Genomic DNA, 18,776 nt, shown 5'->3' on the forward strand with positions numbered 1-18,776 from the left:
GTACCATAATCCTTAATGCTGGATCTAAACAATTCATCATATATGCAATTTATATATATTTATATATATATATATATATATATATATATATATATATATATATATATATATATATATATATATATATATATATATATATATATATATATATATATATATATATATACATATATACATATATATATATATATACATATATATATATATGTATGTATTTATTTTTTATTCATGAATATGTATATGTACATATAGTGGAAAGAAGAATTAAATAACATTGCTCAATAACATTCAGACATATCTTATTCCAATCATTAAAAAAAACCTTGAACACCACTCTTCTCGGTAAACAGACAGGTGTGGCAAAAGTAAAGAGAATGAAAACATTTTACATGTATTATTACTCTTAGTGTTCACAATCAGCTAGGCAAGTGTGAGTGTTATTGAGAGAAGAAAAGACGACATGGGTGTTTGTGTGTATAAGGGAACTCTGAGTTGATAAGGGCACTAAGCATAGCCATACTGAAGATATGTGGCACATTTGGCTGTAGAAGGAGACATTCAAAAACCTGGCTGGGCTACAAAGATGCCTAGCCCGTTCTCTTCCTTAATGCATCAGGGCTGATAGACATAGCCCCTTTATAAGCACCCTGAACCTAAAGAAACCCTGAAGAGCGACTTATGGTAAACATTTGAGCTGAGTACAGTAAGAACCGGGAAACCAAGGTTCACTGTGAGCACTGAGTCAGTGAAACTGAGAGCTGGCATGAATGGAAGTCAGCATTAGTAATCGGCTTCAAGGCTGAAACAGTCTCGGGAGGATAAGTGAGTGCACAGTTCAGATTAGTAGTAGGTCTATTGAGCTCCAAGTCTAGTGCTGAAGTACATTTAAACTGAATTCTGATATAGTTGCAGTGGCAGACATGCAAAGAAGCTGATGTGCTCTACATACTGGCTCTTCAGGTGGAAACACAATCTGGGCTGTGTCCCACTGTGCACTTCATGCTTTTTACCCTTAAAAACCAAATACATAAAGCAGTGCAAAAGATCAGTATATAAATCTAAACCTGTGCTTAGCTGCTCATCACATGCTATGACCAAAATCATAATCCATCCTACTGCTGGCCTGATATGCCACAAATTAATGCACAAAGTGAAGTATCTGAAACAGTCTAGGTTGGAGTGAGACAGGCTCTAAAACGCAGATGCTATTTTACCAAAGCCAGTAAGAGCAGAAGATCTGTACGCCAAAGGCAGAGGGAGTGCTAACAACGGTCACACAGTGAATCAGACCATATTTATTTCTAGGTCCTCCTCAGAGGCCGGAATTCGATCTTTAATCAAAGAATGTTTAACAGGCTTATGGGTATTTCAACTTAAAAGAACATCCAGTTTCTCCTTGACAGAGCCTGGCAAAGCACAGGGCTCTGAGGCAAAATATCCTTTTTTGCTCATGAAAGGATCCTGCCATCCAGCCCCAAGGCTTGCTTTAAGTCCTATGAGGAGACAAGCAGAGAGGAGAAAAGGGCAAAAGAAATAGTGAAGGAAAGGCAAAATAAGTCCAGTAGGATAAAGCCAAGTTCAGGCAAGAGGTTTCACCAGGTAGAGTTTGTCTCCCTGTTCACTGGTGAAAATGGGAGCTTTTTTGTAGTGCTCTACCAACTCCTCCATACTGTTGAAACGCCGCTGGCCAATGCAGTAGACTCCATCCTGCAGCTGCACCTTGAAGTGTTTATTCTTCCCCACGGCCTTCAAAGACACGGAGAAATCACTGGGCTGTAAATGAGCAAGAAAAAGAGAGAGAGAGATAGAGAGAGAGAGAGAGAGAGAGAGAGAGAGATGTGTTTTAATAAATCATATTAAGTAAAAGGCTAGAACTGCACTTTGACTACTTCTCCACTAGATGGCAGTAACCTCTACCATCAGCTCAAGAGAAAAACAACTCGAGAGGGACTTTTGTTAATTGCTTTTTCTTGTAGACAAAACACATCAGAAAAAGCAAAAAGTACAATGTCAGCTAAGCATTTTCTCTGTGCTTCCTGTTTTGTTACAAAGGAAAGCTTGATCCTCACCGAGGACTCGCTGTCTCTTATAAGGAAGTCTCCCTCGACTCCTCGCTCGTTGAGTGCACACTCCGCCTGATGCCGTGTCACGTTACCGTAGTACCACTCCTTGCCTGCAAACCTGCCTGTACGTGACGGGCCCATGTGGCTGATGGGAGGGGAGGCAGGGCCTCGTACAGCAGACCCTTCGTTCAAAACCGCCACATAGTTCTTTGGCACAAGGCCGATCACACCCTTGCTGTTCCTACACCTCCACCACTCAGGGTCATTCTCAGGCTTTTCCACCACCTCCATAGTCTCACCCTTCTCAAAGTTCAGCTCCTCATCAGTAACCGAACTGAAGGGGTACAGTGTCTGGACCACATGGAGTACTGAGCTCCCTGTGCCTGCAAGCCGGCCATTAACAAGTCCCATCCCTTGCCCCGCTCTCAGGGAACGAAAGCCCCCTAACGTGTCCCCTCCAAAGCTTGTGTCTGCGTAAGCCGGCTCCTCACGTACATAGTTGGACGGGAACCAGCCCACGCGGCCGTCGTGGCTCCCCCTCCACCAGCCGTCGCTGCACTTCTCCATCACCACCACTCGGTCTCCTTTAACTAAACTCAGCTCGTCATCGCGCTCTGCCGTGTAGGAGAACTTCACCATTGCGGGAATGTTCAGGTCGTAGATCCGCTCTGCCCCACCCATTCCACTTCCTCCTGCGCTCCCGTTTGATGGGTACTCTGCATCCGTGCTGGGTGTGGGAGATGTATCACGTGCACTTGTCTTCCTTTTCGTTTTGCCGAGACCTGAAAGACAAAAGATGCGTGTTGGTTGCGTATACATGAAGTGAATTCAGAAGGACTGTGTAAGCTTGCTGTGCCATCAGCACTCTGTGTTTTACAACGAGTTGTTTCATGCATTATCCATCTGATGGATTATACAACATAAACAATTATACAGCCCTTAGGTCTTGTTATATTTTTACACATTAAATATTTATTCCTCCTCTGGCTCCAAGGGCAGCAGGGAGCTGACAGTCATTTAGCTAAACCGTTATCTAATAGAGGACTGCAGTCTCAATCAGAGCTCCAGCATCTTTAGTACTCTTATAATGGAGTGATTAGGTGATACAGAAAGAAGGAACGTGTCATGGTCAACGCCGGCCCCTTTAAACTAGCAGCTTTATCAAAATCTTAATAAGTGCATAAAGAATGAGTCGGCTACAAGGTGCAGACAGAGGAGTGCATGCAAATAATTTAAAATGCACAAGCTATGGAAGAGGTACTCGTGTCTATTTAAATCCCTGCAAATGGGACAGATGCATTACCTGTGCTAAGTAGGACACGTTCTGTTGTCAGATAGTGGCATCTCCTATTCTCAGGCAACATAAGTAATTCTCCTAGACCCTCTATTACCAGAACAGAAGTGGGAGAAGTTGTAAGTCTGCCCTTGTTGTATGGTAAGTGTAGTGAGACACAGTGAGTGAGTCGAGACCTGCTGACTCTCAGTCAACTAGCATCCGAGGCAAGAAAGACAGAAATGGTTTACGTACACCGGCCAGTAGAAGCAAGGTGTTGAGGGGGTAGAAGTGAGTGTGTCGGGGATTCATTTCTTCAGATCCTCACAACAGAAAGAAAGAGTCCATCAGACAGCTGGTGACCCGTTTAATAACAGAGGTGTAGACGCAAGGGAACATTTGATGACAGTCACAAATCTCTAAGAGGCCATCACACAAACTGAGAGACTTTTCACATCTCTGCTTTTAGTGCACCTGCCACCAGTGTACCTGTCAATTAATTCCTACTGGGTATCAGCTGTATGCAAACACATTTCCTTAAAAAAGCATGCAAGAAACTGTAAACTTTAGACTCTTTCAGCAGTCTGGCAGCATCATTATATCAAGCACTTAGAGGATCATAAAGGTCAAGGTTGTGAATGAACATACAGGTTAACACAAGACCCAGTGTGAACAACAAATCTATTAGTAGCACTAAAGTGTAAAAATATCATGTACAATTGTGGGAATACAAAAAGAGACACAGGAAAAAGAGTCTAAAACATAGGTCTTGTAGGTTTAGTTTAATCTGTAAGTGGTACAGTTACTGTTCAAGTCTAAAAACAGACGCTGACTTTATTGATCCAGCTCAGTCTTGACATACGACAGACGGAAGCCTGCAGAGGGAGGACATGGCCCAGTGTATACAAAGAACATCGCACAGTTCAAACAAAGTACCAGTCAAAACTTTTCCTCTGTTAGTGATCTGAGAATGTGTTTCCTGGGGAGCTGCATGCACTTCTGAGGCTTCTGCTGACAGAGAATGAAGGCAGCAACACAAACAGAACAAAAAGCTTTTGGGAAATCAGAAAATAGAAGCACGTCCCACCAAGTGCATTCAATACGCGAGCTGAAAAGGAGTAGGAGAGAAGAGAAGAAAAACTTTGAAAAAGAGTAGGATGAGATGAGAAGAAAAAGACCTTGAATGCACGAATATTACGTGCTGGTTGTCTTAGATGAGACAAAATGTGAACTGCAAAGGTTCTTTTGAAAAAAATTGGGATATGATGAGTGCAGGACAGGAGGAGCAAGCCACCAAGAGTCCAAAAGCTTTTTAATATGGAGGAGAACTGCTAAATCATTTACTGGTAAAGTTTGTATATACTGTAAAGGTTGTTGCCTCACCTCACGCTCACCTCAAACCCATCTTACTAAGCCTACATGCAACCAATGACTTCAGCCTCTCCTACAAATTGTACTGCGCTTTCATATGCTTAAAAGTGTATAGACCTATCAGGCATAACATTATGAGCAGTGAGAGGTGAAGTGATTATCTCCTCATCATGGCACCTGTTAGTGGGTGGGATATATTAGGCAGCAAGTGAACATTTTGTCCTCAAAGTTGATGTGTTAGAAGCAGGAAAAATGGGCAAGTGAAAGGATTTGAGCGTTTGAGAGTTTTGAGCCGAATTGTGCCAAATTGAGCCAAAGGGCCAAATTGTGATGGCTAGACGACTGGATCAGAGCATTTCCAGTACTGCAGCTCTTGTGGGGTGTTCCCGGTGTGCAGTGGTCAGTATCTATCAAAAGTGGTCCAAGGAAGGAACGGTGGTGAACCAGCGACAGGGTCATGATGCACATGAGGAGTGAAGGCTGGCCCGTGTGATCTGATCTAACAGATGAGCTACTGTTGCTCAAATTGCTGAAGAACTTAATGCTGGTTCTGATAGAAAGGTGTCAGAATACACAGTGCATGACAGGTCAGGGCTGTTTTGGCAGCAAAAGGGGGACCAACACAATATCAGGCAGGTGGTCATAATGTTATGCCTGATCGGTGTATGTGTTATGTATGTTATAGGTATGTGTTTTTACTCATTGTTAGCAATTGAAAACCCTTGTCATGATGGTGATGATTAATAAGGATGATTATAATGATCATCATCAGCAACAAAATCGTCATCATTATTATCATCATCCTATTTCAATTTTACCTGGGCATATTTCAGAGTGAATAACTTCCTAAGAAAACATAACTACTCTCTTCCAACATTCGTCTCCACCTAAAGCAAAAATACTGAGAGGGGTTGTTTCCATCCTGAGCACTCAGCTTCAGAACACAGAACTGCTTACAACAAGGGTGTGGGGAGTGTGAGTGAGGAGGCCCTTTCAAAAAGATTAGCTAAGAAGAGTGGCACTGTGCTGCTTGCCTTCCACCTACACAAGGGGAAAAACATGAGACAAAACCTCCATTCATTAGAGAACAGGGTTAATTATGCTTGCAAACCTACAGACAAACGGTGCACATGAATGCACTTCATGAACTACCACTTCAAAATAAACATCAAAACACCTTAAAATAACCGGTCTACATTTGGGGATGGAAAAGAAAAAAAACTTTCCATAAAAGTCTACAAAGAGGTGAAAACAAAAATTTCAGACAGTCAAAATAATTATGTTGATCATGTGATCGTAATGTTTATTTCTCGTTATCATAGGAACACAGGACGTAAAATCTAGCAAATATTATATCTGATATTTCATCTTGCAAACTGTGCAGTGAAATTCTTTGGCCTTATACCACGTATTACATATTTTTGTGGATTCTGCAACAGCTAAGAGTTTTCCATACTGTTTACACATATTTAGCTTTAAAAGTGTTCACTTTACCTTTTCAGAAGATTGTATCAGCCTGTAATTTTGAACGTTTGTGGATTTCGCAACTCTGTATTAGACTAAGGTGTGCTATACTGTACCACTTGGAGCATGGTGGCTTTAGACTGCTGGTGCCGGGGTCGGTTTTGTTCTTGAGTCTCCATTATCGAACATCTGATGGCTTCAGCAGGAAGGAATTTATGTTAAAACTATAATGAATCCAGAAATAATGCTGATGGGCAAACCTATAAGTTGCTCAAAAGCTCTTGACTATATAGCTTACAGTTACAGAAGGTAAACGAGTTATACTCGCACTGTGCACTAATCATCCAGTGTCACCCAGATGAGGATGGCTTCCCATTTTAGTCTGCTTCCTCTCGAGGTTTCTTCCTCACATCATCTCAGGGAATTTTTCTTCACCACTGTCACCTTTGGTTTGCTCATTAGGGATAAAGTTCAATTTTAAACGTTTAGAAATATTTAGAAACTTCTATATTTTATAAACCTTTTAATAAAATGAGAATAAAAATTGTTTTTATTCTGATTTTTTATTTTCCTTCTTGTGACATGTCCATTATTAAAAGTGCTCTACAAATAAAACTGAATTGAATTGAATATATAGTTAAGCATCAGTAGAAATACAGCCTTCTAGCCACTGATAAATGTACAGCAAAATGCTGGCTATTTTTCAGCAAGGCTTTTCATTTCAAGAAATTTCACACCACTGCTTTAGCTGGGCTTGCTCCCTCAGAAGCCTGTATAAGATCTCTTTTCATTTACTCTTATCAAAACTAATTAAGCCTGATTCTACTATTATCGGCCATTTTGGGGTTTTATTCTTCACGTCTCATTAACGGGGAAGATTAACGGCCATAGACAAAAGAATTAAACTACACGGCTTATATAAGGAACCACCTCATAATACAATCTAAATCACTACATAAGTGGCAGCCCTGAAGCTAAGTCTTTTTTTTTTCCAGAAATCTGTACATTTCCTAAAATGGACCAGTTCCTATAAAGGTAACAACCTCGTTTTTATATCTGTCGAGGGACATGTAAATGAGGATGTTGTGTAATAAAATGGTAATTAGAAGAGCAGAGAAGAACTGAGCGTGCACTGAAGTTACAAATGTATTTACATCATTTGAAAAATGATGAATCACGAATAATACATATGCAGTGGAGTTTCAATTTTGATGGTGCAATTCTGTATACACATACATTTTGAGAAAGCATTCATTTCCATGGCTGGGGGGAAAAAAAATCTAAAAGATTAGTAAAAAATTAGTAATCCTGCTGAGAATGTAAGCTTGAGCATGTGTCAGTTCAAATGCATAAATAATAACCCTTTAACCCCTGAAAATTAAATGGGGATAATCTAACACCAGAAAAAAACCTGCCAGCCTTTAAAACATAAAAACATGATACACTACCAATAAAATGGGCATAATTTTCTCACATAAATAGTACCTAGTGTTGCATTAAGTGCATTCAGCTATAGACACAGTAAAAACCTTGTTAGGACACCATCACTTACCGAGTGTATCTTTCAGGTTCTTCACGAGCGAGGCTTTCTTGAGGCTATTTTTACGCTCGACGTAGTTAGACGGGACGTAGCCTGTACGGTTGGAGGCATTGCGGACTCTCCACCAGGTTTTAGAGTCATCCAGGAGCCACAAGCGCTCGTTTTTCCGGATGTCAAGTTCTTGGTCCTGCTGAGCGGTGTAGTCCCACTTGGCTATAACAATCACCTCCTCTGTCATCTTTCATCGAGTCCCACTGAAGCTACAGAAAACAGGAGAGAAAATGACTGCGTGAGAAACAGAACGACTACCCGAACAATGATGAGTATGAGATTTCTCACAGTAGTGATGTCCTTAAGTGCATGGGGATACAGAGAATCTGGCTCTGAATACTTTCAGATTTGAACAGCATTAGACTTTTTCAAAACATCGCTCTGATCCTACTCCCTCCGCCCGTCTGTCTCTCTAGCTTACCTGATGACACAGCTGTGTTAAATAGAGCGTATATAATCATGCCTGTCCTTTGTCTGAAGCATAGTAATGATTAAGGTTGATTAAGGTCTACCACTCAGAGTCTCAGAGCTCATGTCTTTTTGTGGCCTTTTTACGTCACAGATTTTATCGCCCCCCTTTGTGCATTTTCTCCAATGACACTTCCATCCAATCCATTATTATTTTAATGATTTTTTTCCCCCCCAGTTAACATTTAATCTAACCCATAATTTCTTCCTGTTGTTCTTCCTGTTATTTCTGGTATCATCATTAAAACAACTCAAGCTCTTCTCTTTAATCTCACATGAGCAGACAAGCTTTATAATAATTATTAAATATAGACAAAAGCAGAAATTGGGGGGAAAAAACAGCATACATGCATAATAAAGCTGAAAGATAAATGCAAGTAAATGTCTGGGAGAGAGAGACAGAGAGAGATCAAGAGTAACAGACTGATAAAAGGATGGAAGACATCCGTGTGTGTATGTGTGTGTGTGTGTGTGTGTGAGGAAAAAAAATAATGTACATTTACAAAGACTTAGTAACTTAATCCATTAATCCCACAAAGATATTAAAAATTACAGAGCCGGTCAAAGTAGGAGCAGAGTTTTTCAAGACATATTCCTATGACTAAAGGCAACTGCTGCAGCAGGCATTTATAAATTAATAAAATGGTTAATGAATCTGACATTTCTCCAATGTATTGCATGGGTTATAAGATGGCACTGTTGCATGGCAGAATATGCACTGAATAGTAATCGAGTGATTAAGTATTCATGGTATTGCAGGCAAGCACACTTAAAACCCTGCACTCCTGTTGCGAGAGACCCTCAGGCATGGCTACTCAGTCAAAACAGCCATTAGAGAGGCAGTGAGCATGTTTAAGTGTGTGTGTGTGTGTGTGTGTGTTTAAAGATGAGGGCTATCATACTGAAAGCTTGGGTACGCATCTATTTATAAATGCCTAGATACATGCCATCCTGGATTTTACAAAAGAGTAACATAAGTCATAACATGTGGCCTCATCAGATAACACAAAGAAATTCTGAGCAAATTTAGGCTGATGCTCTTTCTCTCGCATTTTATTTATTAAACATTATGGCTATTCAAAATGAAATCCATCTACCAAAAGCATGACATCCTCATGAAATGCCCACATACACCCACACCCGCACTCCTGCACAGCCATACACATGCTTTCTCACACACACATTAAAAAAAATAAATTCTGATTGCCGCCAGCACCCATTTTCTTTAAAAGCATCACTAACCCACACTAAAAGCTGTTATATTATCTCTCTCTCTCTTTTATTCTAATTAGGAGCCACTTGACACTGACTAACTGTGTTTGACTTGAGCTTTAATGCAGACCTGAAGAGTCACTTATTCTCTACTGACACAGAGTGACAGGGCTGTGGACCAGTCTACACTTCAGATGAAGAGGAGAATGAAGTCGGAATGGAGGATGTGTTAGCACTTCAGCGATTACTTTTGTGCTCTGGTATAAATGGCCGTTAACTACATCAGTGAGAGATGCAGCTTAACAAAACATCTATACTTCACTGAATCTGGAGATGGCCCCAACCTGGAGTGTAGGATCCATATAAGTGATGTCAGTACAAATTTCTGGATTGGTTATCAGAAAAAAACTATATGACCTGATTCTGGAACAAGCTAGATTATCAGATTAATAATAATAATAACAATAATAATAATAATAATAATAATAATAATAATAATAATAATAATAATAATAATAAATGTTTACTAAATACAAATTATTATTATTATTGCTGATTATTTTTCCCCATTTCCCCCCAATTTTGACATTAATCCTACCCATGAGCCAGCTTTTCATCATACCAAGTACCAGGCTGGGTGAAAGCTAACACGTGACATATGCAGCCACCTAACCACATATCTTCAAACTGCTGCACAGGGCAGAAGAATCCATTACAAAGAAAGCACTATCTGCCCTCTTCCACATCCATGAGGTCACAGATGCCAGTTTGGCCAGTGTTGCTGTGACTGACAGGGGAGAGAGTGTATGCCCAACCTGTGGCTATAGCATCATTGGGATTTCTGTCCTGATGATATGGTGTACACTTTCAGCACCATTTATGTGCCATCTCTAACTGCATCATGTGATATATGAGGCTTTCTATTTGAAATGCTCATTGGCTCAATCATATATATTTGTCCAGAATTCACAAATCTACATTTTCACTCTCCACATTCTGAAAGATAAAGTACTACAAAGGCATACGCAAAAGAGAAAAGCCTCTTTTTTCTTCTAATCTAGCTGACTCCTAGCTCACATACTGTAGCACTGGCTAGGGGTTATTGCACTGGATTTGGCACATGGACAGAGTACAACAACCGAGAATACAACTTTCAGCATGTTTAAAAATCGACTGCGTGGGAGAACCTTAAGCTTCCCTGGATGCTATGACATTGTGGACTGAAAACAGACAAAAACACAAAATAGCACAGAGCAAAGCCTCCCTAAAGCATTTCCTGGTTGATCCAGTCCAGGCTAAAGAAATCACTGCTCCAACTGGGATGTCAATATTCCGGATATATTAGACTTTACTTAACAGCAGAGAATGTGGGATGCAGGTTGGTTGTGCTTGGGTTCTCTCACCCATACACACAATGGCTCTAAACACTGACTAAAAAATGAAAATGATACAAAAAAGCAAATAATGGATAATTTGAAGAAGATCATTTGTCTGCTGAATGTGTTTTATGTTACATGTTTGCTACTAATGTACAGTACTAGTTGTTATCCATAACCTTTAGCCTCATTAGATCCCTGTGTAATCCCCATGTCTGGAAAAAAAGGGATCATTTCTCTGGCCTTCTCACTCCTTCACAGCATTACTGAGGTCTCCATGGAAATGGGAGGATGATAGATGGCCCTCATGCCTCTAATCAGAGAGAGGGAGACATGCCCACTCAAATATGTACGTCTGCTTAATAATGAGGATCATTAAGAAGAGCGATGTCTAGGCCACCGAGAAGGACATCAATCCTGACAGCTGAAAATTCATTCAGAGCCACTTGGTAGCGATCAATCTCCCTCAGTTTAATGTCACCTTAAAAGCACAGCGAAGCAAGCAAGAGCCGTTAGACGGTAGTGCTGGATCGTAAACATCTTTTAGATCTTGATTTAAAAAATAAATCAAAACAACAGCCTGAAATAAATACAAGAACTTGAAATAGCCCCAAACTTGCAGCTGCTTTTGGTAGAAAATTCACAAGATGCAACAGTGCAGTTTTCAAGCCACGGACCGAAGAGCCGCATTAACTGTCTTTTGTCGAGGAAACGGAAAAGCCTTATTTTGACCTTGAGGAGATTCGACCTCTCGGGCACAGGCAGTTTCCCATAACCCAGCAACACTTAACAGCCTCATATTCTGTCTTGCACTCTAGGGATTAAAGCATTTAATACAGATAATACATCCGCTAGGCTTGAGTTCAGCAATCTCAACAAACGCATTTCACCAAGCTCTCTGTGTCCCACCCTTTGTGCTGACTGCACTTTTTATGCAATATAGCAATACAGGGAATTAACATTAGTCATGTAAAGCAAGCTTTGTATCCTTCATCTTTTATTTGAACCAAACAAAGTGCTATCAAAGCCAATGAAAAGAAAATCAAAGGTCAAGGGAAAGATGCTTGAAAGTGCCCTAAACCCCAAAGGATTAAATGGGTCCCCATTTGGCTGCATCAGCATTTTACACCCACTCAACTTATCGAGCTTGATGCACAAAGCCCCTTAAAAAAGGAGACACAAGAGGAAAAAAAAAAGAAAAGGGCCAAACTGGCAGATCCCTTGTGTTTGCCATCTGGGTCAGACTGAATTGGGAAAGGACCCTGACCTCTGCTTTTATTTTCATTATTTCATCCGCTGTCTTCAATTCCACCATGCTTAGAAAACCGGCACATTCTTCTCCATTCAGCAGCCTATTAAACAGAAACGTTCTTTCTACAACACCCCTGAACTAGGCTAAAAGAGAAGAAAAGCACTATTTGGCTCAGTGTGAGTAGGTTAAGGTCTAATGTCTGTACCTTCACGAAGCAGAGGCACTAAGCATTAGCCTAATTAGCCTAACACACCCACAGACTGTCTCTGATGACCTCAGAAAATTACAGCGGTGTTTCTTAAAGAGGTTAATTTTATCAAGGGAGTGTGGAAGTGACACAAGTATTGTAATATACACTGTATTAAATGTAGAGATGTAGTGCCCATCATTTGGACATTCAACCACTGAAAAGTCTCCATGTTAAGAAGCTTTACACTGGACTGCGATATAAATATTTATACCGTAGTGTGAATTCTCAAATATGATTGGTCAGAGATAATTCGAGTGACTATATCCTTCCTGGCAGCTCAAACCAATCTGAACTTTATCAAACAGGTGTTTCCACCCACAGAACTGCTACACACACAAATATTTTGGTTTTTCACACCATTCTGAACAAACACTAGAGAATGTTATGTATGAAAATACCAGGAGCATTGCAGTTTCTGAAATACACAAAAAAAAACCAACAATATGCCACGGCTGAAGTCACAGAGATCAGAATTTGACCCCATTCTGATGGTTGATGTGAACATTAACTGAAGCTCTGATCTGTATCTGTATGATTTGATGCATTGAGCCACATGATTGGCTGATTAGATAACTGCATGAATGTGCAGGTATTATTAATAGAGTGGACTCTGAATGTATGAGATAACAGGAATTTGTCTCTCTGACATTCCGCAACATTAAATCTAAGTATAATCTGTTCAAATGTATTACATGGCTGTAAACATTGTAATATTTGGCTGTAATGTTAGTGTGTGCAAAAAAAAAGATTGCGTGATATTTCTCCAGAGCAGATCATTCTTTAACCTCATGGGTTGTCATGTGTTATTACTTACGTAATGACCAACAAGCTGCTGGTCCAGTTTGAAGGCAATACAAGCAAGCAGAGGAAACACAAGCTCATTCAAATGTAATGATCTGATTAAATGTTATATTATAATCTGGTGTTGTATTGACCAAAGTCAAACAAACAGGAAATTCAAGTGCTCAAAATCAGAGTAAAAATATGCAATACTGGCATGTCATCAATGAACAAAATTCTGACCAGTTCATTGTCCCAAAGGGCTTTGTGGATGCTGAATTCATTAAAAGGACCTGTAGGATGCTGATTCATAATTTAGCACTGAAGACATCATCCTGTGACTCTCTGATCTGAAGCAGACAAGACCACAAGACAAAAAAATGAAACTAAGCAACCAGTTTAGCTACATTGTGCATTACAACACTGCATTCAACCGCTGCAGTCCACACACACCATGACATTTCATTCAGGCAGCATATTTATATGACAACATGCCGAAGCTTTGCCACCCCTAATGCCTTTTACTTACATTTAACCACATCTCATTCCTTTTAAACACCAATACTCTTTCATGATTTTTCATCCTAGCCACTCAGCTAATGAATGCATTATTGTTGTACCAAACAAAATCTCTATTGTCAACACGGGTCTTAAAGCTGTGACATACAATCTAGATCAGCTTGGGATCCGGGCCTTAAAAATCTTAAGCTTCCAACACGCTGCCCATGCCTACTGACATTCTTTCAGTTTCTGGTTGAAACCTTCTTAGCTGGCTAAAGTAGAGCTCAGATGCCCTTTTATGACTTGTAATTAAAAATAGACAGTGTATTGAAAAGCAAGACAATGTAAGTGAATGTCAATGTAAAGTAATTTTTCAAGACGTATTGTATAAAAAAACCCAAAGAGGCAAAAATTTGATCTGGCATTTTATTCTAAAACTAAAGATACTAATTAGATGGTATTAGGCTTTAGGCATTAGGCAGAGATGATCCAGCTGCTTCTTTATCGATTCCCAATACTTTAACCTTAAGTATCAGCCAATAGAGTCAAATACAATCAATACAGTCTAAGTCGCTTAGATGCTTACGCTCACTCATTTTCCTGCTCATAACACGTCAACATTGAGAACGAACTGTTGCCTTGCTGCCTAATGTGACAGCTGCCACTGTAACAACATAATCAATGATATTCACTTCACCTGTCAGTGCTTTTAATGTTATGGCTGATCAGTGTATATGTATGTATGGATGCATGTGTGTGTGTGTGCAAAAAGTGAAAATGTCAGAGAAGAAATTAGTTCATCAATCATCATTAGGGCTGACATTCACAGTCAGTCATATGCCATTACAAGACAGGATTGTTGTGCCACTCTCATTATGTCCACCCCCTTCACTAAATATCCATCTCCATCTGTGTCAGAGGTCTGACAACTCTCACGCTCATCCTGCAAGCCACGGTCATGATCCTTATTCACGCTCTCAGCATTCTCTCATGTCACTTATATTCACCCTTAGCATTTCTTCACCCACACATTAGCTCTCGGCCTATTGTTTGCTATGTTGCCATGGCGGTGTATAGGGCAGGAGTGAGGGTCAAGATATTTAAGCTGACCTGGCAACACCAGTCACCATCAACACACACAAACAAAAAAACACAAATAATGCACAGCACTGTAGGGTGCATACAGTATAAGAATTATTAACTAAGACAATATTTGGTGTATTTTTTTTGGAACTGAGGCTTAAAATGCATGCTACAGAAAAAAAAGACCTATAGAAGCACACACAAAGATACTCAGGTTATACTCAGTTCAACATTTCTGCCAATCTTATGATTGCCTCACGGTTAGTGGTTTGATTCTTGCCTCCATCCTGTGTGTGTGGAGTTTGCATGTCCTCCTCTTGTTTCTAAATTTAAATCTATATCTTGAATTTAATTATTTTTCTATCCATTGTTACAAACACTATAGAAACAAAACTGAATTGAACTGAACAATCGAAATGCCTTCTGTCTAAAATTAATATACAAATACCATTTAGTATTAAAGACTAGAGGAATATTTGCTGTGAAACTTACAGATCACGCCTTAAATGGTTATATAAGAAATGCTCATCATCACCGCTCCTACTGCTTTCTCCACCCATAATCCATCTCCAGCCGAGAGACGAGGCACACTTGCATGACAATGCTGTTCTCTGCCTCAAAATGTGACTTTATGTCGACGTAGAGCATTACGAATGGCAGAAGAACGATTTCTGTGTTCAAGCAGTCGGCCGGAGGTTTGGTTTGAATAAGCATTCACATCCCGAGTCCTGACTGAGGTTTATCTGATCTACTTCGATGATACATTCCACCCACTGCACTTGACTGCTGATGCTGACAGACTTAATTATTTCATGGCAAGCAGCGAAGCTTCGTTATGAAATAAATGATCGGTGAAATAAATAATGGCATACAAAAAGAATGAATCATAATTAACGTAAGAATTAACATATCATCCATACCTAACATACCGTAAAGTATGAGATAAGACAAACTCTCCCATTAAGCTTACTCATGCTTACCTCATGCTTTTAACCTTCAATGACCTGCTAGTCAGATCTTCACTCCATTTTCTTGCTTTCTTGCTCATACTCTTCCTATAAACCTATTTGTGGTTTCAGTCATCATCTATACTTAATATTTGGCCCTTTTACTCCACACATCTTTTATCTCAAGCTGTTTTACGCTCTGAGAAATACTTTTTCTCTTGCATGTGATCTAAAGAAATCTGAAACATATCCTCACAAAGCATTAAAAAGTCAAGGACACACAATAGAGAGGCTGAATTTACTACCATAACACAGCACCTACTGTATGAGTACAGGCAAGCTGAGAGAAGACATCAGTCGCTGGCCTACACATTCATCCCCCAGCACACACTGCAACTAACTGCCTCGTAATCAGAAAGGATTAGAGAGGGGGAAAGAAACACCTGAAGGCTTAAATGGCTGCCATGGACCTGACGGAGATCTTCAGACTGCCTCTCTCATTCCATATAAACCACACAGGACACACCGGGTCTACACACGTTCACAAACTAGACAATGCCTGTGTCTCTGAATAAACACATTTCAGCATAGAGCAAACAGGTTTTAACATGAAAAGGCACCTGAATAGGACATGAGGCAACAGGTTCTGTCTCATTCCTACGTGTTTGTGCAGGGGGAGATGTTATCCATACACGACGGCAGCAGTGATGAAACACAATTCAAGCACAGAATAGACAGGAAGAGGAGCATCTTCATTGGCTACATAAACTCTACATTACCCATTCACACATCAAATTTACATACTGTAGATACAGTGCTAGCTAGTCCTGCTAGAAACACCATGATGTAGGGAACATATGAACACTTAAAAACACAACACTGTGCTAATAAAAGGCATTTCTTTCACTCAGACTCCTGCACGTACATGTAAACAGATTAACTGAAAAACTTCAGAGTAACTGAAAAAGTTTGCACATAGCTATTAAGAACGATTAAAGACAACTCTCTGTCAGCACTGAGCAGTCTCAGATCATGATCTCTCTCGGGATACATGAAGCATACGCCACAGTAGCGTCTCCCAGCCCCTGCTTTGTTAAATTTCATTCTACATCCAACAATACTACACCAATCTCCATGATACTACATTATTAAACACAGAATTTTCTGGAAAGAGAAAGGACTAGGGATTCGCTTTTCCTGCAAAGACACATCTCTATTTTATTTGTGTAACCGAAAGAGATATGGGCATATAATGTAGTATTTCTCGAGACAATGCATGTATAACAGCTAAAATGAAGCACACTGCCCTACACAGTCTGTGGCCAAACAAATTCTGGCACATGACATCCAGCATAATCCCCTGAAGCGAGAGATGCATGTTCCTAGTTCTTTTTCTCTCCTTGGAAATATCACCGTCTCATGACAGACAACATGGGGAGAAATGTAGAACTGCTTAATTCTTTCTTCCAGTCTGAGGAGAGGAAATGCTCCTGAAACCGAGAGGTCCATATGGATGTCTGCATGTTTTTCTCGTTTATGATTTAGACAGTAAATCCCAGTTGGAGCTTGCCAGGCATAACCCGAGGCAGTAAACAGACGTGTGCATAATTTCTTTAATAAGCTGACCGGGCCACTGCGGATCGGCAGAGAAACATGTCGAAAGCTATTTATTTCCACGCACAGAAACAGCGACATGTCAACATAAACCGCTGAATCGATATCTCTGCTCAGAGTGACAGGATGCAGGATGGATTATACGCCATATATGTGAGAGGCGAGTTGAACAGTGACTAAACACCTCACACTTCACTGGCTGTCTCACACTGAGTGTGCCCTTCACCTTGCGTTTGTTCCATTGAGCTCATTCTGCTCAGCATGCTGAATAATTCCCTTTGAACATTCCCAGCCACACACACCAATAGCACAGATACATATACACAACAGACTGGAACAATGCTCAGGGCACAAGAGGAGCAACTGAATTTCAGACTGTAAGCTGTAGCTTTACAATTTCCATTCACATATCAACTAAGGAGCCCAAACATGTTCCTGCTTGATGAAGCGAGCTTCATGAAAACTTAACAGGCTGATGTTGGAGTAAAAGAACTGGAGTGTCCTTCACAAAGCCCTGACCTCAACCTCACTGAACCCCTTGGGAACAAACTGGAACATCAATTGCACCCCAGATCTCCTCACCCAACATTAGTGCCTGATCTCACTAATGCTTTTGAGGCAGGATGAGCAAATCCCCAAAGCCATGCTCCGACATCTAGTGGAAAGCCTTTCCAGAAAAGTGGAGCTTATTATAACAGCAAAGAGGGGATTACATTTGGAAAGTGATTTTTAACAAGCACATAAAGGTCATTATTATTGGTCAGGTGTCCACATAGGTTTGGCCAAATAGTGCAATGTAGTGGTGCTATTAAATCAGTCAAATGTACAACCTGACATTTCAGTGTGTGAGAGTAGTGTTTTGTGTGTCTGTCTAACTGTACTGAGGAGATGAAGGTCAACAAAGCAAAGGACCCAAAAGTTGCAGTTTGTGGGATGCCAGGATTTGAACTCATAACCTTCTAAGCAGAGACCCCGAGGCGCCACTGTACCCAATTAACTAACCAGTTATCCTAATTTATTTATCAGCAGTTTTTACTGTCTCTTAAAAGAGAAAGGAACGATCAATTTGCTGAATTTATTAAGTATGGGAGTGTTGCTCAGTGCTTGGTTACATTTTGAATATTTGAGATAATCTTTAGTTTAGAATACAGATAATTAATTACATAATAACTATTTACAATACTACACTGAACTGGGGATTAGCCTGCAGAGGCCGGGCATCAAAAGCAGATCGTGTTCTTGCCTCCAACTGGGTTCAGTCTGGCAGCGTGTCCAAATACACAGATTGCGCCAATAAGTTAATGCACTATAGTACTGCTGAGGCAGCAGAAACGCTCCACTCATCTCAACACATCTATATACTTCATCTAGATATTATCTATTTTTATATCCCATCCTTCAGTTTTATTTTGCCCTCTCACCCCACCCCACCACACCACACCCCACCTACATACACAGATCAGCATGAAAATTTAAATTCTGGAGTCCCCTGGTTTTCTGACCTGCGTTCACCATATTGTTTCCATCTCTA

The 18,776-nt window shown here is 40.2% G+C and overlaps 1 protein-coding gene across 2 annotated transcripts in view; it reads right to left on the minus strand.

Annotated features, from left to right (window-relative positions):
• Window positions 1-209: 209 nt before the first annotated feature.
• The window catches only part of nck2a (NCK adaptor protein 2a), a 36,337-nt gene continuing 17,770 nt past the window's right edge, over window positions 210-18,776 (minus strand). The window contains exons 1-4 of one of the 2 annotated variants that reach the window (XM_058392875.1): window positions 16,075-16,139; window positions 7,724-7,971; window positions 2,070-2,845; window positions 210-1,773 (exon numbers count right to left, since the gene is read on the minus strand). In XM_058392875.1, coding sequence (XP_058248858.1) covers window positions 1,579-1,773; window positions 2,070-2,845; window positions 7,724-7,949 — 1,197 coding nt within the window. In that variant the 5' untranslated portion in view covers window positions 7,950-7,971; window positions 16,075-16,139 and the 3' untranslated portion in view covers window positions 210-1,578. Of the gene's footprint in view, window positions 1,774-2,069; window positions 2,846-7,723; window positions 7,972-16,074; window positions 16,140-18,776 lie in introns of those variants that run through there. The other variant, XM_058392874.1, reaches the window with a different exon arrangement.

This window comes from Hemibagrus wyckioides, linkage group LG06 (assembly GCF_019097595.1).
Source record: "Hemibagrus wyckioides isolate EC202008001 linkage group LG06, SWU_Hwy_1.0, whole genome shotgun sequence".
Classification (NCBI taxonomy): Eukaryota; Metazoa; Chordata; class Actinopteri; order Siluriformes; family Bagridae; genus Hemibagrus; species Hemibagrus wyckioides.